We start from the raw sequence: 23843 nt of genomic DNA, 5'->3' as shown, positions 1-23843 counted from the left end.
CGGGTGCCTTGCTGTGGGTATTTTGATAGAGTTTGCAGTGAGCCTGTAGATTGCTTGGGGTAGTGTGGACATTTTAACAGTATTCATTGTATAACTTCATGAGCCTGGTGTTATCTTTCCATTCGTTGGCATCATCTTCATTTTATTTCATTAATGTCTTACAGTTTTCTGAGTTACACGTCTTTCATCTCCTTGGTTAAGTTTATTTCTAGGTATTCTGTTTTGAGGCACTTGTAAATGGGCTTTTCTTTCTCTGCTTTTTTATTAGTATATTAAAGTGCAACAGATTTCTGTATATTTTATATCCTGTAACGTGACTGAATTCATTTATTCTAATAATTTTTTGGTGTCCTGTGTGCGTGTTTTTTTTTTTTTTTTTTTTTAACGTTTATTTATTTTTGAGACAGAGAGAGACAGAGCATGAACGGGGGAGGGTCAGAGAGAGGGAGGGAGACACAGAATCTGAAACAGGCTCCAGGCTCTGAGCTGTCAGCACAGAGCCCGACGCGGGGCTCGAACTCACGAACCGCAAGATCATGACCTGAGCCGAAGTCAGACGCTCAACCGACTGAGCCACCCAGGCACCCCAGTGTGCATTTTTTCTATATGGCGTCATGTCATCTGTGAATAGTGACAGTTTTATTTCTTCCTTACCAGTTTGGATGCTTCTTATTTGTACTGTCTAATTGCTGCAACCAAGGACTTCCAGTCTGTGTTGAGTAAAAGTGGTGAGAGTGGACATCCTTGTCTTGTTCTTGATCTTCGTGGAAAAACTCTCACTTTTTCACCATTGAGTGTGCTGTTAGCTGTGGGTTTTTCATAGATGGCCTTTATTATGTTGAGTTATGCTCCCTCTGAGCCCACTTTGTTGAGAGTTTTTATCATGAGTGTCTATTGAATTTTGTCATCTGTTTTTTTCTGCAGCTATTAGGATGATCATATACTTTTTTTTTTTTTTTAACGTTTATTTATTTTTGAGAGAGAGAGACAGAGTGCAATCAGGGGAAGGGCAGAGAGAGGGAGACACAGAATCCGAAGCAGGCTCCAGGCTGAGCTGTCAGCACAGAGCCCGACGCAGGGCTTGAACTCATGGACTGTGAGATGGTGACCTGAGCTGAAGTCAGGTGCTTAACCAGCTGAGCCACCCAGGCGCCCCATAGGATGATCATATACTTTTTATCTTTCATTCTGTTAATGTGTCACGTTCATTTGTTGTTGGATCTTGAACCATCCTCACATCCCTGGAATAGACCCCCGTTGATTGTGGTAAATGACTTTTTCAATGTGTAGAATTCAGTTTGCTCCTATTTTGTTGAGTTCTGTGTCTATATTTATCAGGGATACTGCTCTGTAATTTTCGTTTTTAAATTTTGATTTAAAAGAATTTTTTATATTCGTATTTGAACGAGAGAGAGAGGGAGACATAATGTGAGCAGAGGAGGGGCAGAGAGAGAGGGAGACAAAGAATCTGAAGCAGGCCCCCAGCTCTGAGCTGTCAGCACAGAGCCCGACACAGGGCTCGAACCCACAAACCATGAGATCGTGACCTGAGCCAAAGTCAGTTGTTCAACCAACTGAGCCACTCAGGCGCCCCTTAATTTTTTTTTTTAATACAGTCGATTCATTTATTATTTCTGAGAGAGAGAAAGAGAGCACAAGCTGGGAAGGGGCAGAGAGAGAAAGGGAGACACAGAATCCAAAGCGGCTCCAGGCTCTGAGCTCTCAGCACAGAGTCCGACGTGGGGCTCAACCTCATGAACTGCGAGATCATGGCCCGAGCTGAAGTAGGACGCTTAACCGACTGAGCCACCCCGGTGCCCCTTCTTTTCCTTTTTTTTCAAGCTTATTTATTTAGTGTGTGTGTATGTGTGTGTGTGTGAGAGAGAGAGAGAGAAAGAGAGAGAGCGAGCGAGAACGTGAGCGAGCGGGACAGGGGCAGAGAGAGAAAGAGAGAGAGTAGCTCAAGCAGGCTGTGCACTGTCAGGGCAGAGCCCAATGCCGGGCTCGAACTCAAGAACCGTGAGATCATGACCTGAGCCAAGGTTGGACGCTTCACTGACTGAGCCACCCAGGCGCCCCTGTAATTTTATTATAGTGTCTTCATCTGGTTTTGATATCACATTAATGCTTCTTTCATAGAATGAATGTGGAAGTTGTCCTTTTTTTTTTTTTTTTTTTTTTTGCATACTTTGAGGTTAGGTATTAAGGTTTTTGTTTTCAATTATCTATTTTTTTTTAAATTTTATTTAAGTCCAAGTAGTTAACATATAGGTATTCAGTCTTTAAATGTTTGGTAGAATTTACCCGTGTAGCCATATGGTGGTGGACTTTTGTTTTGGGAGAGTTTTTTGATTATTGTTTTAGTTTTGTTACTAGTAATCACTCTGTTCAAATGTTCTATTCTTCCTGATCCATTCTTGGAAGCTTTTGGGTTTGGGGAATTTATCCATCTCTTCTGGGATGTCCTGTTTCTTGGCATATCATTTATGGTAGTAGTTTCTCACAAGCCTTTGTATTTTTGTGGTGTCTGTTATTTCTCCTCTTTGATTTCTGATTTTATGTACTTGTGTCCTTTTTTTTTTTTTTTAAATGAGTCTGGCTAAACGTCTATCGGTGTTGTTTTTTTCTTTTCAAAGAACCAGCTCTTGGTTTTACTGATTCTTTCCTATTGAGTTTTAGCCTCTACTTCCTTTATTTCCACTCTGTTTCTTACTGTGTTTACCTTCTAGTAACTCTGGGCTTTGTTCTTATTTTTTCTAGTTCCTTTAGGTGTAGAGATTTTTCTTGTTCGTTGAGGTAGGCCTGTTTCACTATGAACTTCCCTCTTAGAAGAAGTGCTTTTGCTGCGTCACAAGGATTTTGAACTGGTGTGTTTTCCTTTTCATTCGTCTCTAGGTATTTTTAAATTTCCTCTTTCATGTCCTTGTTGATGCATTGATTATTAGCATATTTTTTTAGCTTCTGTATGGTCATGTTTCTCTATTTTTTGTTGTTGCTGTTGTTACGGATTTCTAGTTCCATATCATTGCCATTAGAAAATATGTTTGAGGGGCGCCTGAGTGGCTTAGTCAGTTGAGCATCTGACTTCGGCTCCCATCATGACCTCACGGTTTATGAGTTCGAGCCCCATGGCAGGCTCTGTGCTGACAGCCCAGAGCCTGCTTGGGATTCTGTGTCTCCCTCTCTCTCTGCCCCTCACTTGCTTGTGCTCTGTCTCTCTCTCTCAAAAATAAATAAACACTAAAAAATTTTTAAAAAAAGGAAAAGAAAATATGTTGGATATAACTTCAGGCTTCTTAACTTTATTGAGAATTGATTTGTGGCCTAAAATGTGATCTGTCTTAGAGAATGTTCCATGTGCACTTGAGATGAATTATGTATTCTTCTGTTTTGGGACAGAATGTTCTGTATATGTTGGCTCCATCTGGTCTAATGTGTCATGCAAAGCCAGTGTATCTTCATTGATTTTCTGTGTCAGTGATCTGTCCATTGATGTAAGCGGGATGTTAAAATGTCCTACCGTTATTGTAGTACTCACAGTTTCTCCCTTTTTGTTTGTTTTGTGTATTTAGGTGCCCTAATGTTGGGTGTATATTTACAATTGTAATAATCTCTTGTTGGATTGATCCCTCTATTATTACATAATGTCCTTCTTTTCCTTTTGTTGCAGTCTTTGTTTTAAAGTCTGTTATGTCCAATAGAAGTATTAGAAGTATTGCTACCCAAGCTTTTTCTTTTTCTCTCTCTCATCTGTATGGAATGTTTTCCATCTCTTCACTTTCAGTCTGTATGTGTCTTCTTGTCTGAAGTTAAGTCTCTTATAGGCAGCATAGAGATGGGTGTCAATTTTAATGGATTCAGTCACCTTGTGGCTTTTGATCAGAATATTTAGACCATTCATATTTAAAGTAGTTATTGATAGGTATGTATTTATTGTCATTTTGTTAATTTTTTTGATTGCTTTTGTAGTTCTCTTGTTTCTTTATTCTCTTGCTCTCTTCCCTTGTGATTGGTAACTTTCTTTAATACTATGCTTGGATTCCTTTCTTTTTAGTTTTTTTTGTGTATCTATTACAGGTTTTTGTGTTGTGGTTACCAAAAGGTTCATATAGAACAAGAATCCTAAGTATATAGCAGTCTATGTGAAGTTGATGGTTGCTTAAGTTCTAATACTTCCTAAAAGCACTGCATTTTACTTTCCTATCTATCTTTTCTGTACATTTTATATCTTTTTATTTTGTGAATCCCTTAATTTTTTAGATACAAATAATTTAACTCCTGTTAGCTTTTAACCTCCATACTAGCATTGTAAGTCGTTGATGTACTATATGTTTGCCTTTACCCTTGAAAGTTTTTCCTTTCATAATTGTCTTAACTTTGGGTCTTGGCTAAGACCCTTTAACATTTCTTGTAAGGCTGGTTCACTCGTGGTAAAAGAGGTCAAAGTGGTAAACTCCTTTAACTTGTTGGGGAAATTCTGTCTCTCCTTTTATTTTGAGTGATAACCTTGTATTGTAGACCGTTGGTTGTAAGTTTTTTCCTTTCAGCAGTTTGAATATATCTTGTCCCTGTCTTTTGATCTGCAAAGTTTCTGCTGAAAAAATCAGCTGATATCCTCACGGGTTTTTTGTTGTTGTACCTCATTGGTACATTCATAATTCGTTTCCTCGTTGCTTTTACGATTTTTCTCTGTTTAATCTTTGACATTTTATGTTTTAAAATGTTTTTCGTGTTTATTTTTGAGAGAGAGAGAGTGTGAGCAGGAGAAGAGCAGAGAGAGAGGGAGACACAGAATCCAAAGCAGGCTCCAGGCTCTGAGCTGTGATCACAGAGCTGGATGTGGGGCTCGAACTCACGGCGTGATCGTGACCTGAGCTGAAGTCAGACACTCAACTGACTGAGCCACCCAGGCACCCCTAATCTTTGACCTTTTAATTATTATGTGTTTTGGTATGGACCTTTTTGGGTTTATCTTGTTTGGGGCTCTCTGATTCCTGGACCCGGATGTCTATTTCCTTCCCTGGGTTAGAGAAGTGTTCAGCTATTGTTTCTTTATGTAAGTTTTATGCCCCTTTCTCTCTTAGCTCCTTCTGAGAATCCCTATAATGCAAATGTTAATATGCTTGATTTTTCACAGAGGTCCCTTAACCCTCTTCATTTTTGAAAATTCCTTTTTTTTTTTTTTTTTTGATCCTCAGTTTTGAATGTTTTCTCTTACCCTGTTTTCTGGATTGCTGATCTCTTCTTCTGCATCCTCTAATCTCCTGTTGATTACCTGTAGTGTATTTTTTGTTTCAGTTATTCAGTCTTTCAGGTTTTTAAAAATATTTTTCTTGAAGTTCTTAGTTCATCTACTCTCTCAAGTCTGGTGAGCAACTTTATGATCGTTACTTTGAAATTTCTGTCAGGTCGATTGCTTCTCTCATTTTGATTTAGTTATTTTCTTGAAACTTTGTCTTAATTTTGTTTGTGTATATTCCTCTGCTCCCTTTTTTCTTCGATTTTCTGTGCTTATTTCTTATGAATTAGGTGGAACAGCTCCCTCTGCCGGTCTTGAAGGAGTGGCCCTGTGTAGGTACATCCCCTGTGCAGACTGTGTGTTCCTCGCACGTTTGGCTGGCTGGCTGGCTGGAGCGGTAGTGCGCGTGGTCTGTGGGTCCCGGGGCACTCTGCGCCACGGCTGCCCCTGTGGGCGATGCTGGTGTGGAGGGAGAGGCGTCAGGCTGCTTTGCACTTAGCCCCCTTGGTGAGTGCTTTGCGCTTAGCCCCCACTTAGCCCCCTTTTTCCGTAGCGGAAAAAGGCCTGGCGTGCCCCGGTGTGCGCCCCACGGGGGCTGCCCTGTTTGGATGGCTGGAGCTGGTATGTGTTTGGGGGCCCGGACTAGCCAAAGTGGCAGGGCAGCGAGAGCACCCGGACCTTGCTCTTGGGTGGACTCCCAAGGTGGAGAGGGGAGGTAAACAGTGGAGATCACCAGCATTTCCAACCCCTGGGAGAGTTCCAGTAGTTACCCCACTGTTGGGTGGACCTTCTGGAGTTAATAAGTGGTTTTTCTTCACTTCTAGTCTAGTTACCTTTTAAACTGCAGCTTATTTTCTGTGCCCCAGGCAGGTGAATCTATGCATCAGTCTATCAGTGATGTCACTACCGCATCCTGTAACATCGGGGTGGAGTTGCCGTTGGTAGCGTGCATCTGTCTCTCTTGCCGTTCTGATTGAGGTTTCTCTAGCCTTTATTGTGCGTAAGGTGTTCAGTCAGCCTTCGGTTCTTGTGGAGGAATTGATCTATATGTAGGTGTAAATGTAGTGTGTCAATGGGAGGAGATGAGTTCAGGGTCTGCCTGTGGGGCTTTGGATCTTGGACCGATCCAAACATTTTTAATTTTTAAAACATTGATTGTAGTTGTCTACATTGCCCCCAAGTAATGCTATAATTTAAAGTTTTGGGGCTTATTTGCAAGAAATAGAAGATTTGGTGTGGAATGACCCTCCCTTATGTGTGTGGTTTAGATACATATCTTATAATCATGGTTTCCATGCCTCTTATGAAAATGCAAGTGTTTACTTCTTATTCTTAAAAATATTTGACTATGTAGTGAGTGAACACAGCAGAAATATTACGAGATTATATGGTGTATTCTTCATTGTTCCCGTTAAAAAAATGGGAGATATGTACAAGTTTACCCTTGAACAACACAGGTTAAAACTGTATGGGTCCACTTATATGCAGGTTTTTAAAATTTATTTATTTATTTTTTTTATTTAAAGATTTTAAGTAATCTCCACACCCAACATGGGGCTTGAACTCAAAGCCCCGCCATCCAGGAGTTGCATGCTCTACCAACTGAGGCAGCCAGGTGCCCTTGTATGCGGATTTTAAAAAATAAATATAGTCCAGGGGTGCCTGGGTGGCTCAGGCAGTTTAGCGTCCAACTTCGGCTCAGGTTATGATCTCACAGTTTGTGGGTTCGGGCCCCGCGTCGTGCTGTCTCCTGACAGCTCAGAGCCTGGAGCCTGCTTCGGATTCTGTGTCTCCCTCTCTCTCTCTGCTGCTCACTCGCTCTCTCTCTCACTCGCTCTCTTTCTCTCTCTCTGAAAAGTAAATAAACATGAAAAGAAATTTTTTTAAAATACAGTATAGTGCTGTAAATGTATTTTTTCTTCCTTGTGATTTTCTTTAAAAAAAAATTTCTTTTAATGATTATTTTTGAGACAGAGACAGAGCATGAATGGGGGAGGGTCAGAGAGAGAGGGAGACACAGAATCCGAAACAGGCTCCAGGCTCTGAGCTGTCAGCACAGAGCCCGACGCGGGGCCTGAACTCACTGACCGTGAGATCATGACCTGAGCCGAAGTCAGCCGCTTAACCGACTGAGCCACCCAGGCGCCCCAGTTCCTTGTGATTTTCTTAACATTTTTTTCTCGAATTTACTTTTGTAAGAATACCGTATATAATACATCATTTAACATGCAAAATATGTGTTAATCAACTGTGTACATTATCAGTAAGGTCAGTAGTAGGCTATTAGTAGTTAAGTTATTGGCGAGTCAAAAGTTATATGTGGATTTTCGACTACACGGGTTGGTGCCCCTGATCCCCCTGTCACTCAAAGGTCAGCTGTATTAAAAAGTGTACTGGCTTATTGATCCTTGACTGTGCCAGTTAATTTATGATTTCATTATTATTTCACTCCTTGCCTTGTTTATATGAGTGCTTAATTTGAGTAGTGCCAGTGAGATTAGATGTTAATTTTCTACACTCAAATTGTAATCTCAAATCCTTCCATTTTAGCCTTTCTGCTGGTGGCATCAGAAGTAGGTGAAAGCCTACCTAGTTAGGTCTGGCTCATGCTGGGCCACTAGCATCATCTTTAAAAACAAAGGAGTCTACATTTTCATTTTCGTTTGCTGAGTTACTTCCTTTAGACATTGGGTTTCCTTTACTCACACTTGAAATTCAAACCTTTTGGCCTCAAAATACAAGCAGAATGTAAGGCAGACAGGACAAGTAAGCTTTGTGGTGTTATCAAGTCCTTGTTTTCAGACATTTGAAATGATTACTCTGCTTTAGAGGAGTGATGTAATAGCCCTTGGTAAAACATAAGTGATTATATTGAAGTAGCATTTCTCAAGGCTAGAAAAACTTGGTTGCCAACTAATAATCTGTAGTTTAAACTAGCTGCTGCAGTTTTTTTTTTAAGCATTAAAATGAAACTGAAGTTTTGGGATGCAGTTTGGCTTTTTTTGTTTCGAAACCGGTGATTGGCTATATTACATCAGAAAAGTCTGGCTGAGTTGAACTCAATTTTATAACTTTGGAATCAAATGTGCTCATGTTGGGTCTTTCCATTTTAACATATTGGTCATTTCTTTTTGAGTAAAGTGAAATATGTACTTAAATGCAACCATAGTTTCATTTCTTTTACCTTTTTATCGAAGTATTGTTGACACACAATGTTACATGAGTTTTAGGTGTATAGCACAGTGATTAACTTTGATTTCTTTCAATAGAAAATGACTGCGGTGTTGGAAGATCATTACTATTGGAAGGCCGGTTAGCATCAATTTCCTAACAGATACTTGACCACCATTTGTTCTGGCATGGCGCAAAGCAGTCCACAGCTTGATATGCAGGTTCTCCATGACCTCCGACAACGTTTCCCGGAGATTCCAGAGGGTGTTGTGTCTCAATGCATGTTACAGGTAGATTACCCAGCAACGATAGTGATATTAAGCTATGTTTCTCCTTATTAGGGCTGGCTTTGTGTTGTGGTGACTAGAAGTCAGTTCACCTTTCTCGTGTGTGTGGAGGAGGGCAGTGGGAAGCATTCAGAGCAGGATTTCTCAACCTTGGTGCTATCGACATTTTGGGTGGGTAGTCTTTGTTGTGGGGCCCTGCCTTGTACTTCGTAGGCCGTTGAGCAGCATTCTTGGTCTCTACCACTAGATGATGATAGTATTCCTGCAGTTGTGACAACTCAAAATGTCTCCACACATTGATAAAGGCCTCATGGGAGGCAAAACCTACCCCGTTAAGAACCCGTTAAGAAAAGAGTAAAGGCATGTAGCAAAAGGAAAAATGATTCGGTTCACAATTTGCCTTCGTACATATTGGAGTTTGTTTCATCAGTCCCCAAATTCTTATATTTGAATTTTGAATCTCAGAGTTACCATTTTAACTTTGAGCCAGTGTTTAAAGGTCTATGGAGAGTCCTGTCCCTTTCTTAGTGTTTTTCTCGTTAATAAATGCTTACTAAGATGCAGTTTTAAGTATAAGGCCACTTTCTCTAGTTTAACCATAGTCCTTTGGTTTTGTTGTCTTATATTAAAATAAATCTTTCATATTGGATGAACTATGTTTTCCCATTCAAGGGACAACAGAGAAACAGGCCTGATACTCTCTCCCTGTTGAATTTTGCATCATCCTCCACAGGATCTTGGTGTGTTTTGGGTTATAGAATTTCCCTTTTTGGTTTACGTTTGGGTCTACCCTACTATCCTGCTGCCCACTGGTCTTTGTCACACGCAGTCAGTTCAAATCGTACCTTACTGCGTAATATGCCAACACTACCTAATTGCAGTGTGAATGGCTCAGGATATCACCTAAGCCTATATACAGTTGAGGTTAATTGCCAGTAGGGACTCACAGAATCATTGTGGCAAAAGTGGTGCTTCATAGCCCTTTTACTGGGTCTAGACCTTTGGGTTGTGATTTTTGTATTACAGCTTGCCTTTGTTTTTTCTAGCACACATTCCCAGTCTGTCTTTCTGTTGTCTATTTTAGCCCCATTTTGGTCTCTGGTAGAGTAAAGGTGCTTCCCACTGGAATGAAATCAAGCAAGAGTGAGGCTTCTAGTTAAAACTGTTTCCAAGCAATCACCTTCCTTACCTGTCCTAACCAGCTCCCCCCAGCTCTGACTTTGTTTTTTCAAATTTAATTTTTCCCATTATCACCTGTATTTTTTCATGGCTTAGTGTCTTTATCACGCTTTCTAAACTGAAGGAATGGACTTTAAATTCAAGTTAATGATCATTTGTGATTACTTTACATTGACCCAAGTCTTTCTCTTCTTTGTTCCTTTGGGATTAATATAGTTTATTGGTAGAGAGAGTTACCAGTTACTGGCTCTGAAAAGTTTTTCTGTTTACATTTAAAGACTCAGTAGTTTACATTTACTATACAAGTCTTAAAGTCTCTCTGAGCTGTCCTCTCAATTTACAATCACTTTAGGAATATGCTTTTTTGCCTCAGTCTTTTCAAAACCTTTTATGTGTTTTCTTAATTATTTTTATGTCTTTATCCAACTAAATAATTTTGATTTATTCTTCATATTGACTGGTATATTTTATATCCATGTTTTTCTTTGAAGGTAGTCAGCAGGTTAAATATGACATTTCATTCTGGTGGTTTTATTTTAAAAATGCTTTCATAAAAATAATACTTAAATATCTGTATTTTTGGTTTACATTTTTTCTCGATAAGAAAATTGACTTACCTTGTCACTGTAGACACGCATTTGAATAGGCTAGCAAGTCAGCCTTGTATCATTTTGAATTTGGATCCTCTTGTGAGGATACTATTTTACTGAGGCTGCCTAATTCACTGTAGAAAACACGAAATTTCACCAGTATTAAGACAAATGTCAAATAGTGAAGTACCCACGACTGCTTTAGGTTTCATATAAAACTGTCTAGTTTTTGTTCTCCTTTTAATCCAATTGCAGAGATACTTTATTTTCACTTTTCATATTCTTTTCTCTCAGATATCGGTCAGTGACATTTTCTAGTTGGCAATCGATTTGAATCCTTTGGATCCAAATTTGCTAAATATCTAGCTTTTCTTCCTTGATCAGATCAGAGTGATTTTCAAGCAGGATAAGAAAAAGGCCAGACTGTGAGTTTTAATAATTTTCTTCTTAAATTTCAACAATAACTTTTTTCTCTGGCTCAGAATTTTAGTATCAGAAGCTTTATGTAAGGAAAAAGATACCAGTTGTGTATGGAGTTTTGATAAACCCAATTCTTTACATTTCTGAGAATTCATTTTATGAAGGTTTGCTTAACTGAATCTGCGTTTACTTCCTCTGAAGCCTTAGAACAATTTGCTTTTGGCCCAACATCCTCTCCCTTGAAATGACTGTGTTACAGTGGAAGCAGCCGTGGGAGGCAAGAAACCAAGAATCTCAAACTGGCTCCCCGTGAATTAGTCGAGTGCTGTTGTCAAGCCATGTAACTCCGCGGGCATTTCTTTCCTCATGTGGAAATGAGTTGAAATAGATGAACCCAGAAGTTATTCCAGTGGCAAAATTATAGCACTCAATGTTCTGTTTTGGGTTTAACCTTAGGTGCTTGTTAGCAGAAGTAAAAGTGTTTCCTTTCATTTTTCTACAAAATGTGCTTTTTCCTAAAATAGGTACTAGTACACACATATGTATGTGCATATCTGTGTGTATATTTCTGAACTACAATGTCCCAGTAATTGACAAACTTTATTATTGTGAAGGCAATAAATAACACGGTGCTTGAGGCTAATAGTTGAGATTTTTGTATTTTAACGGAAAACTACCTTATAGTATTTTAAATCAAAAAAGGAATCCTTCATTAGAATGATTATTGTTGAGTGGAGTGTCTAAAATGTCACTTTGCTATTATCATCTGTGAGTATGTGCCTAACTCAAAAAATTGAAACCCTCCAGAGATGTTGAAGGTTTACCAAGCAACCAACCTTTCAGTGGGTAAAAAATTTTGAGACTCTGGGAGTGTGAGTGAATTTCATTAAGGCAGTTGAGACCTGGTTTCCTGTTAAAATTTACCCTAACTTTGGCAAAGTCGTGGAACCATAGTTCAAAAAGTGTGTTTGTTTTTACTGATTTGTTTAGCTTACTCTTTCATAATGATAACTGAAGTGATGTAGGGATAAATTTCGTTAAAAAAGACTGCTTTAGAGTTTTACTGTTTTGACTCCAGGAATTTATTATAATTTTTCTCCTTCTGTAGTTTCAGTGCTTTTTGAAAACTAAAGCATGGTTGTTTTCATGTTTTTCAGTTTAAATATTAATGACGAGTATTAGTTTAACTTGTATTTCAGAGCGGTTGTGGCGAGTCCTAGATTAGCCCAACATTTTAGTTTGTTGAGATGCAACAAACATAAAATGAGCCCTGGACTTGGAGTCAGAAACCTGGGAGTTGAGTCACAAAGTTCATTGGCGGGTTCTTGATATTTCTGTAGCAGTCGTGGTAGTAATAGTCCTGTGAGCTTCCGGTCTGTGGAACCGGATGAATTGTTTGGGATCTCCTGGTCAGAAAAGATGACCGCGAAGCTTTTTCTGCTGAAAGTACCATTCTCTAGGACAGTTGTATTTGCGTAACTGGCAAAGTTTCACTTCCACTATTAAGAGTTGTTAATTTTGCCAATGTTACTGTCTTTTTCCCCTAGAACAACAACAATCTTGAAGCCTGTTGCCGAGCCCTTTCCCAGGAGAGTAGCAAATACTTATATATGGAATACCATAGTCCAGAGGACAACAGGATGAATCGAAATCGCCTTTTGCATATTAATCTGGGTATCCATTCTCCTAGTAGCTACCACCCAGCAGATGGAGCGCAACTTAACGGTGGTCGAACACTGGTACACAGCTCAAGCGATGGACATATTGATCCACAGCATGCAGCGAGTAAACAGCTGATCTGCTTAGTTCAGGAACCACACTCCGCTCCAGCTGTTGTGGCTGCTGCTCCGAACTACAATCCCTTTTTTATGAATGAACAGAACAGAAGTGCAGCTACTCCTCCTTCACAGCCACCTCAACAGCCATCTTCCATGCAAACAGGAATGAATCCATCTGCTATGCAAGGGCCTTCACCACCACCCCCTCCTCCTCCTTCGTACATGCACATACCTCGGTATAGTACCAATCCCATTACTGTTACGGTATCCCAGAACCTCCCTTCCGGACAGACTGTACCAAGAGCTTTACAAATCCTGCCACAGATTCCAAGCAATCTCTATGGGCCTCCTGGTTCTATTTATATTAGACAGACATCTCAGAGTTCATCAGGGAGACAAACTCCTCAGAGTACGCCATGGCAGTCCTCCCCCCAGGGCCCCGTGCCTCATTACAGCCAGCGTCCTTTACCCGTTTATCCACATCAACAGAACTATCAGCCTTCTCAGTATTCTCCCAAACAGCAGCAGATTCCTCAACCTGCTTACCATTCACCGCCTCCTTCTCAGTGTCCTTCACCCTTCAGCTCTCCGCAACATCAAGTGCAGCCTTCCCAGTTGGGCCATCCAGGTTCCCATGTCTTTATGCCACCTAGTCCTTCCACCACTCCACCCCATCCGTATCAACAAGGACCTCCTAGCTATCAGAAACAGGGGAGCCATTCGGTCGCCTATCTCCCATACACACCGTCCAGCTTACCCAAAGGATCCATGAAGAAGATAGAAATTACAGTTGAACCCTCTCAGAGACCTGGGACAGCCATGAACAGGAGTCCTTCACCTATCAGTAATCAGCCGTCTCCACGGAATCAGCACTCACTGTACACAGCCACCACGCCACCTTCAAGTTCCCCTTCAAGAGGCATATCCGGGCAGCCAAAACCTCCATTTAGTGTTAATCCTGTGTATATTACGTATACACAGCCAACTGGACCTTCATGTGTTCCATCACCATCTCCTCGAATGATACCAAACCCAACTACAGTTTTTAAAATTACCGTAGGTCGAGCAACGACTGAAAATCTTTTAAATTTAGTGGACCAAGAAGAACGTTCTGCAGCCCCAGAACCAATTCAGCCCATTTCAGTGATACCTGGTTCTGGGGGAGAAAAGGGAAGCCATAAATACCAGAGGAGTTCTAGTTCTGGATCAGATGACTATGCCTATACACAAGGTAATCTTATTTAGCCCTACTATGAAATTTCATCTTTGTGGTGAGGTGGCAGTCTCCTGTTGGAAAAAAAAAAAAAAAACCACGCATTTCTTGGCTGTTTAATTTTTTTAATGTTTTCATTTATTTTTTGAGAGAGAAAGAGCACCAGTGGGGGAGGGGCAGAGAGGGGGGGAGACCCAGAATCCCAAGCAGGCTCCAGGCTCCGAGCTCTCAGCACAGAGCCCGATGCGGGGCTTGACCTCATGAACCTCACAAACTGCGAGATCATGACCTGAGCTGAAGTCGGATGCTGAACCGACTGATCCACCCAGGCGCCCCCGTATTAGCTGTTCAGTTTTATTTAAATGTTTAGTGTTGATTAAATATTGGGCAGTAGCAAAGCTGTCAAGAATAGGGTTATTGCTTTCAGAGTTCTCTGTTTTAGAATATGAACACATAGGCATGATAATGGTGACCTTATGAGGCTGTTTTTTAGGAAGAACGTGCATTGGGACAAAAATACAGACAAGCGAAATCAATATTGTCAGAAAACAAACTACAGAGTAGGAAAAAGAGGGTGGGCTGTAGTTGATCAAAGTCAAAGAATTTGTGTCTGTTTTAGAGAATGGCCTGGAGCGTGTAATATTTATAAGCACTGCTTACAAGTGGGACTGGTGATGAAGAACGTTGTTGGATTAGTTAATAGCCTAACTAAAGAAAAAGACGACAGGATTTTTTAAGTCTGTTCAGATTTCAAGCTAGCTGCGAATTTATTCTTTCAGTATGTGAGGCGGATAGTAATTACGATTGTAATTAAATATGCCTGGTAGTGAACCTGTTTAAAACCCACGCAGGCATAGTTAAAAACACAGTCTTAGGGAAACGAAGGACAGCAGAGCCAGCGGGACCTACAGAGGGTGTCATTTTGGTACGAGAGCCAAATTCAAGCAGATCTGGGAAAGGTAAGACAGCATTAGCAAGACACAAGAGTAAGTGCCCGCTCAGGTTGAGGACAGGGTTCCTTTGGAGTATTTTACGCGTTGGCAGTGCATGGAGAACTTTCCCAGTCACTGGTTCACTGTTCCTCTCTGCGATGACTCTGTCTGTAACACTGTAGCCTTGCTGTTACATCAGCGAGCAAGGATGGAGAGGTTAGCAAAGCAGTTGAAACTCGAGAAAGAGGAGCTCGAGCGCTTGAAGGCCGAAGTTAACGGTATGGAGCATGACCTGATGCAGAGACGGCTCCGAAGGGTCAGCTGTACCACGGCGATTCCCACGGTAAGTCCTCGGTGGCGGTGTGTGGATGGGAAGGTGGGGATGGTGGCTGTCCAGGTCACTCGTTTCTCTTGCAGGGTCTCTTCCCTGCAGGGGCTTTGTGCTTTTTAAACGACGGACAAGGGACTGTGGCCTTCAGTAGCTCTCATCAAACTAATGCGATGCTTGTATTTTTTTTTTCACCTGTATGAATTCCATAGATTCATCCGTATTTTCAAATAACTGACATTTCTAATCAAGGTATGGCATCTCATTAACCGTAAGTTTTTGTCAAAGTAGGAAAGTGCACCCTACTAAGTATTTTGTCATTTGTTCTCACGTGTCCATTTTTTCTTTGAAGCCTGTAATATACATATAAATTGCGAAGGTTTAGAAGTTATTTAAGCACATTAATTCAAATGACTTAGAACGCTATCGATATGAATCCGGGAAAGTGTTGACTATGGAGTATTTCCAGGCAGAGAAGTGTTGTTAAGTGTAAATAATTGTAGCAACTAAGATAGCAGTATTGACCGCAGTCCTAACAGTCACTGCTCTCACGCAAAGAGTTAGACGGTATGTTTTTAACATGTTTAGCACTGCTGACGAGTTCTAAAAAATGTTAAGCAACCTGGAAAGTTTTGAAACCAGCCTCCTAAAATCTTGTGACAACACAAGCTTGCTGTGATCCGATCTGTCACTTCACCTTTGAACATTCATCTGTGCAGCAGGCCGTTTTTAGTCGATGAATGCGGTCCTGTGCTGGGTGCTTAGCGCATACCCGCCAGCGAGACGAGTAGATCTGTCAACAGATAATTCTAACCCGGTGGGGTCAGTGCTGTTTACGCTCTCGGGTGATGAGACAGCTCCCCCGGCCCCTCGTCTGTGTGTGTACTCTGTGCACTTCTGCCTTCCCGTATCCTCTTCTGGAGCTCTAAATGGGTAAGTCCTGCGTCTTCTTCAGGGCTTCACCTTAAACTTGGCTTCTTTCCATAGGGTCATTCCTTCTTTTCCCAACGTGTCAAAACTGAGGGAGGTTTCTGAGCATTTCCAAGTTTAGAGAAGTAGCCTGCATGTCGGGCCTCTTGCAGACAGCATGCGGCTCTGCCTTTGTAGACAAGTTTTTAATGGAGAATTGTGGCTTCTCAAAGGAAATCTGGGAATTCTGGAAATTATATGCAGTTTCATAATGTGTTTTTATATGGAAGCAGGTCCCTGGTTTCCATCTGATTTTCCTACGGTGAATAGAGGGAAGGGGAAAAGGCCAAAGACCCACTCCTCAGGGAGGGCATTTGCTAAGGGAAGAGAGCACTGAGCTAACAAAGGGGTGAAGTTAAGGCACGCAGACTTTCAGGAGGTAGCACATACAGGTCTCACTCGTAAGGTGAGGTTTCTGGAGTGTTAACAGGTTAATGTGCATCGGTCGGGTGGGGCATAGATGTTGAGGCTGAGGTGTTTGAAGATTATTCTGCTGGTCCTGGGGAAACCGGTGGAATCTGCCAGAAAGAAATTATTGATAAACAGGTATATTTAGTAATTGAAAGGAATTTAGTATTAGAAAGAATTTCAAAAAATAGCGTTATAAGTAAGAAGGGAGGATTTTACTTCAAATGCTTACAAAATTAAAAAGCTGTCTTTAAATAAAAGGTGATAAATTCTTCATTTTTTTCCTCCACTCAAAACTCTTCATTGAATTCTGTGACTAGGGAGGTATTGAAGAACATAACCCACATGAGAATCTACCCTGGTGGTTGGGCACTTCACAGTCTTTTAGGTACTTACGGAGCATCAACAGCTTTTCTTAGCATAAAAGGCATTTTCCCTAACCTAACCGTGGGCCCTGTGTTTACTGACCTATGGCTGTTTGATAATTCCTGCTAAGTAATTGACAGTATTTGAGAGACGAGAAATTTAAGTGTGTGATCCCCTTCTGTGTGTGCTGCCAGCCCTAGAGTAAAAGGAGGGACTATTAACAACGCATGGGTGAGGGACAGTTCTAGCTGGATGTTCAGACAGTGGCTCTCTCTTCACTGTGAACTTTCTTTTCTGTGATACCTGTGAATACCTATGTCTTGGGATTTTTGTTAGGATTAAATAATACATAGGAATGAATTTATGTAGTACCCAGCCAATAGTGAATAGTCTTCTAAGTGTTAGTTGGACGACACTGGAAAAACACACAGATGAGAACCATTTTGCAAAACTGTAGCTTTAGGAACATGTATAACATAAGGGTATGTTACAGAGGAAATTAATCCAGAAATAAAGCATTTAGTCAGAATTCCCTGTTGTTGATGGAGGCTCACTTGAGGCACCAGGACATAGTTGACAGAGTGTCACAGAGTAGGCTCTGGAGGCAGAATAGTTTTGGCAATCACTGGCTCTTCTGTGCATTTGATTTTCCCTATCTGTAAAAGGGAATTATATTTTAATATTGTCAAGACAAAGAGACAATATATGTAAAAGTGTGTGGCATGGAGCGAAGTGCTCAGTAAATGGCTGTCTTTGTCCCACTCACATGTGGGATTACAGAAAAGAGAATCGTTTTGCGGGGTTTGTGTGTGTGTGTGCTACTAAGCTCCTATCTCTACCTTCAAGTTTGCAAATCAACTTCTTAACCAGCAGTGCATTAAAAAAAAAAAAACGTGTGTACCTCAGGAGCCTGAAATGCACATTGGTTACCAGCTACAGGTTGCAGTTGTAGAATTTAGAGAAAGAGTGAAATGATCTAAGGAGGGCACAAGTGCGAGATGGCCTCCATCTGTTCTTTGCAAAGCATTGTGTTTTTGTGTGAGAGAAAAGAGAATCGCAAGTGTCTGCCAGCTAAATGGTAGGGATGTTAAGTACTTTGAGAGTTTTGCGATAGAAATGTTAGCTTTTTGCTGTTAGGGTTCAAAGAGGAGACCGTTTCATGGTGGAGGGGAAAATGCAAGTTAAACCTTGAAGGATAAATAAGGTTTCATTAAGCAGAGAGCTGCCAGTTCCCCCTCACCCAAGTTTTTCCTCTCCTTCATCTTGTTTTAAGCGGGTTTTTGGACTAACTGACATTTTACAGCCCCAGATGCATAATGAGGGCCAAGCCACCAAACAACAACAGTGGTCGTCAGCCTTGCTCTCTGTGATAACAACTTCTTCAAGTGCTCAGTTGACTTAAGGTATTTCTGCCACCTTCTGAAAAAAAGCTTAGAATTTTTGACTTTGTCAGATCTTTTACAACAACTCTACAAATGGTACTGACTTTTCAGAAATAGCTCCCCCACCCCTTGGTTTCATCAGAAGCTATGAAAAAGGACCTAAGAATCTTACAGGGAAGTTATTTCTTTAGGGAATTCTGGTGGTTCTCCTGTCTTTGGAAATGATCCTGTTGACTAGAGCTGCTGGTATTCTTACAAGGAAAGGTGCTCGTAGCCTCTGGACTATCAAGTGTATTCTAGTATTTCCATACTTCCTTATGTAGCCTCACTATTTAGGACCATTGCGTCTGAAACACCCCCCTTCCTCCTGCACCTTCGTAGGAAGATTCAACTCGTTTAGGTACTTGACTTTCCGGGTAAGATTCTACAAAGAATGAATTTTGTTTACATACTCCTAGCACTGATCCAAGTGCTTTATCTTTAGTGAAAATGCCCACGTCTATTTTAAGCTCTTGATATTGCCTGGTAGACAAGGTATAAGCATTTTATGTGGTAATGTCCTGTGTTTTGCAGATAGGAAAGAGGCAGTCGTTAATAAATATTTCTGAATGACTTTCGTGTTCCCATAGCAGTGTAAGGAATTGTAGCTCTTCCTCTATTGTGTTCTATCCCTTATTTTAAAGGTTTCATACTCGTGAATTTAAGGGGCAGTCCCAGTTATTCCGAGAACACCTCCAGTGTGAGAGCTTGTATTATTGTAAATGGAGAGCCTTTTTGCTCATTTTTCTCGACTCTTATATGAACATGGTGTGTAGAAAAATACAGGTTTTTAACAACTTCTGTCCTAACAGATATTCATCTTTTACGGTATATAGCTCAGAGCACATTAGTAACCGAGTTAGTATCTGGGCTGTGGTGAACGCTTTAGTCCCTATGCCTCTGGAGTTTAAAGCCTCAATTATTTTTTCCTGTATATATGTAAAGAAACTTAGAAGGCCAGAGGAAGTCAAGTCTTCCAGAAAACTTGAACTGAAGAATAGAGCATTCTTTACATTTGTCTCGTGTATGCCCCTGAAACGCCTAAGGGGAGTAGGTTGGGCTGGAAGTCAATGAAGAAGGAAAGGAAGTTGGAGGCAGAGTGGAGCCCACTTGTTTGATGTAGGAGAAAAAGTGTGTTTAAATCCTGGTTCTACCACTTCCTTTCTTTGATAACCTTGGAAAAGTTTTAGGTCTTCTTGGGGCATCGGCTTCCTCATTTATAAACTGGCGATGCTTGCCCTGGAAGATGGTGGTGAGGAACGAGTAAGAAACCTCTGGTGAACAGTGTCTGACACTCCACAATAATTTAACTTAGTACTGTTGTCATTTCTACAAGCCTGGACGAGACTACAATCGTGGACATTGCTTGTTTTCCAGATTGATCCTCATAGCTTCCCTTACCATGCTCTGTGATTACAATGCACGTTTTGTGTTTACGTGGCCATACTGATGTCCCCATTTTACCTGACTGTTCCTTTCAGCGTTTAGGACTTCTTCAGCGTGCCCTCTTTTGGACTAAGGCCATATTCTTGGTAATAACCAGTCAGAACAATTAACGTGAATAGCAGTTCTTAAATGTTGGGCTTGATAATGACTTTCCCACAATTGCTATTTTGGGTCCTTTCTTACTAGCCTGAGGAAATGACAAGATTGAGAAGCATGAACAGACAACTCCAGATAAATGTTGACTGTACACTGAAAGAAGTTGACCTCCTTCAATCTAGAGGTATAGACTTGATTATTTGGTAAACCATAAGTAATAGTGTGGTGTGTTAAGCTGCTTAAATAGCCATCATTTTGGTTTTACAGATTTAAGAGAGAGTTTTTATCCATTATAATCCCGGTAAAGAGATCCCTCTGCTCCATGGCCATACGTTTGGGGGATCCAAGATAGTTTTACTTGGGCAGTTTCATCATTAAGTTCTTATCGTTTAGACTGTTCCGTGTTGTTACTCTGCATTTCTCCTGTTTTAGTCCTTTACTGTGAATATTTTATATTGATGGGTCTTAATTATAAAACTTACTAGATTGATGTGTTACTCATCGAAAGTATCTGTAAAAATCGGGAATCATGTATCCGACTATCTGATTCCTCAGTTTTAAAAGAAATTCCATGTCCTTTTTGTGTATCCATCACATGAAAACATCCAGCTACGTTTTATCCTTTCTGGATTTTGAGGTTCTTTTCTGGTTTGGCTCTTTTATAGAATTGTATTACGGTAGAAGCTCTCTTAACTGACTCTCGTGTACCCAGCTCCCCGGGCCGGAGGTGTTCATTCCCCCCACGAGATACCTGCTCCGAGTCCGCAGCCGCTGCGCACTCCTGAGCGGGAGGCCACACACCGGCCTGTGCCTGTCCTGTTGCTTGTAGCAGTTGAACGGTCTGCTCCGCGGGGGCTAGTCGTGCCCTTTCCCTCGCCTGTATATGCCATTTCCTGTATTTCTCTATTCTTTCTTGAGCTCACATGAACGCAGGAGGATCTGCTCTTCCTATAAAAAAACCAAAGGCAGATCACTAAAAAAAAGAAAAAAGGTAGGAGGAGGTCTGCGAGCTAGTTATGGGTGAAAACTGCCCAGGGTTAAGAAGATAAGTCATAAAAACCTCAGAGGATTCTCTTCCGTTACTCAAAATAAGACAAAATTGTAGATTCAGCGTTCGGCGCAGTAGCCTGCCGCCTCTTTTGGTGGTTCTGGTGGCACACGGTCACACTCCGTTGTTGACGTGGTGTCTGGGGCTGCTTTTGTGCTTCTGCAGCACAGGTGAGGGCTGCCTCCAGACTGTCACAGGTGCGCAAAGCCTGACACGTTTATTCCCCGGACCTTACACGAGAAAGAGTTGGCCCATTCCCCTGGGGGACCTTAGAGGTGTACAGTTTATGTAAGAAGGACCATAGAAAACTTTTTGGTCAACACACACTAAAGTCTTGTGCCAACATTGAAGCTGACAAGTCATTTTTCTTACGACGTCTGATTCAGCCCCTCCCCTTTTACCACCACTTACTTTTCTTAATTATGGCAGCTAAGAGAGCTTCTACTATATTTTAAGAGTATTATAATAACATACCCTGTTGCCGTGTTTAGGCAAGATGTAAAAGATAGGGAACAGTCTGAATAGAAGCAAATTTGAATGTGCAACGTGCACAGTCTGGTCCCCTACCCTTCCCTTTTCCCCCAGAGGTAATCCTGGAGACTCCTTGCTTTAAGCACTGGAAGAATGGCTGTGCGTGGTGTGGGGGGGTGGATACTAGTTATTGTCACTGTTTTGAAAGACTACGTCCATTTTTGTTGCTTGGGACATTTGTACTAAGCCTCATGAGACCTAGAAATGAAAACATCAGCTGTAACTTAATTGAGGAAATACATAGGCAGCATCTTCCAGCATTGTGGCTTTCATTTGTCTTCCAAATGCAAAAACTCATTTGTGATAAAACCTGCAAGGGAAAGCACTATTAAGGTTTTAGAAGCAAAGAGCTGGGTTTTTGGTCTCCATTGGGCCACACACAGCTCTGTTTGGTGCTGAAGTGTTTCTAAATCCCCTTTCATAAGGGGTCCAAATATATCCATTTTATACTGAATGCTCCTCTTCCATACTCCGGAAGAACTTTACATTGAAATGAAGAGCTTGAACCTCGATGCAAATAATTATGTAATGTTGGAAAACTTTCGTGGGGGCAAAATAATGTCTAGACATCGAGACATCCAATATATTTGAATTGTCAGTACCCTACAGCATTCTCTGTACCTCATAAAGCAGGAGTAGTTTTGAACCTTCATTGGAATTGTGCAGAACAAGCAGATTACGGGGATAGGTTTGCAGAAGTCCAAGCGGGACCCAAAGCTGACAGTGGATCACAACCCACCTTGGAGGACTCATGGCAGGAGGTGGGGCTGAAACAGACACTAGGCCAGGGAGTGAACATCCTGAGAGAGTTGAAAATTTTGTAGCAAGACAACATTCTCAGGGATTGTCGTCTTTACTACTCTGAAATTGGCACCTTATTATCTTGGATAAATCTGTAGGCACCGTTCAGTATTCTCCTTTTCTTCAAGATAAGAAAACTGTGAGCCGCTGCTACGGTAACTTGATTCCTCTTTGTAAATTTCTGTTTCACTTCTTCCACAGTTCACTTTATCATGGGTAACTTGTTAAGGTAAACCATGAATGGCATGAAAGATACCTTCTTTCTCACGGTTTGTTCATTAAAATCAAGAGTAACGCAAAATAGTTCAGCCGTCCTTTTTCCTCATTTACCTCCCCTACGTGTGTCACATACATAATCCTCCTGCAAGAGAGTAGCTTTGCAGCTAAAAAAATATCCCTTCAGGTGATGGTTTGTTGATCAACACTGGTGGGGTAGTTTGCTGGGGTCTTTTCTCACAGTGATCAGGAAAACATTTTCAGTGGAAAGAGGATAGGAGTTTTGAACCCTGGAAAAGTTTCCCTTCTTACATATTTTATTTCTATATATTCTTTAACAAAAAAGCCAAATAGGAACAAGAGCCCTAAATGCATATGGTGATTTTATTTTCTTTATAGGAAACTTTGATCCAAAAGCCATGAATAATTTTTATGACAACATAGAACCTGGCCCAGTTGTACCACCCAAGCCATCTAAAAAAGGTGAGTAGGGAAATGCCACAAACAGAGAAATAAGTATCAGAATGTTTAGCTGAAGAAATTTCCGTTAGCGAGAGTAACTTTTCAGCACAAAAAAAGTTACCATAGCGATACTACTGTGCCACGTGTCCCCCATACTTTAATTTCTCAAAGGCACTACAAATTAGTGACTCCTGGAATTGTTGTCAAAGGTAATTAAGTGGGATATACCATTTGATTTTTTTAAGTGAAACAATGTATTATATAGCTAACATTGTAAAATGACTTACCTCTGTCATAACTGTAATCCTAAACTCTAGGATCCTAGTTCAGATCCTAACTGTAATCCTTCTTCTAAAATAATGAGAACTTGAAAGGTCTTACCTGAGAATGCAAAGTTTGAGTTGTAGATCTAAGCCTCTTAAGTTAGCAGCTCACAGAGGAAGCCTTCTGTGCCCCACAGGTGAAGATAATAATTAGGGATGAGGTGTTTTATTTATTTATTTTTTAATGTTTCTTTTTTGAGAGAGCTCGAGTGAGGAAGGGGCAGCAAGAGGAGCTGAAGCAGACTCCACACGGATAGGCTTGAGGCCACAGATCACAAGACCATGACCTCAGCTGAAGTCAGATGCTTAAGCTACTGAGCCAAGCAGGCGCCCCTAATTTTTTTTTTCCATATTTACTTTTGAGAGAGGGAAATAGCCAGTCCGAAGCAGGCTCTGTGCTGCTAGTGCAGAGCCCGACCTGGGGCTTGCACCCACAAACTGTGAGATCATGACCTGGCCCAGAATGTGTCGCTCAACTGACTGAGCCCCCCAGGCACCCTGAGAATGCCTTTTTTTAAACGACCAGTAGAATATTTACAAATCTTGTTAGACTCCCTACTCAGGAGGTAATGTATAAATTCTGTGCCAAATAACCTTACCTTGATTTTAGTTGAATAGC

General features: G+C 41.0%; 1 protein-coding gene across 8 annotated transcripts in view; it reads left to right on the top strand.

Annotated features, from left to right (window-relative positions):
• The window catches only part of TAB3 (TGF-beta activated kinase 1 (MAP3K7) binding protein 3), a 90417-nt gene that overhangs the window by 51614 nt on the left and 14960 nt on the right, over positions 1-23843 (top strand). For 5 of the 8 annotated variants that reach the window (XM_045472880.1, XM_045472883.1, XM_045472879.1 and 2 more), the window contains 5 exons: positions 8509-8700; positions 12434-13895; positions 14992-15152; positions 19934-20027; positions 22839-22922. In XM_045472880.1, coding sequence (XP_045328836.1) covers positions 8599-8700; positions 12434-13895; positions 14992-15152; positions 19934-20027; positions 22839-22922 — 1903 coding nt within the window. In that variant the 5' untranslated portion in view covers positions 8509-8598. The remainder of the gene's footprint in view (positions 1-8508; positions 8701-12433; positions 13896-14991; positions 15153-19933; positions 20028-22838; positions 22923-23843) is intronic. The other 3 variants (XR_006711132.1, XR_006711131.1, XM_045472884.1) reach the window with 2 other exon arrangements.

Source organism: Leopardus geoffroyi, chromosome X (genome assembly GCF_018350155.1).
Source record: "Leopardus geoffroyi isolate Oge1 chromosome X, O.geoffroyi_Oge1_pat1.0, whole genome shotgun sequence".
Lineage (NCBI taxonomy): Eukaryota > Metazoa > Chordata > Mammalia > Carnivora > Felidae > Leopardus > Leopardus geoffroyi.
This window is presented reverse-complemented; position numbering and strand designations above follow the sequence as displayed.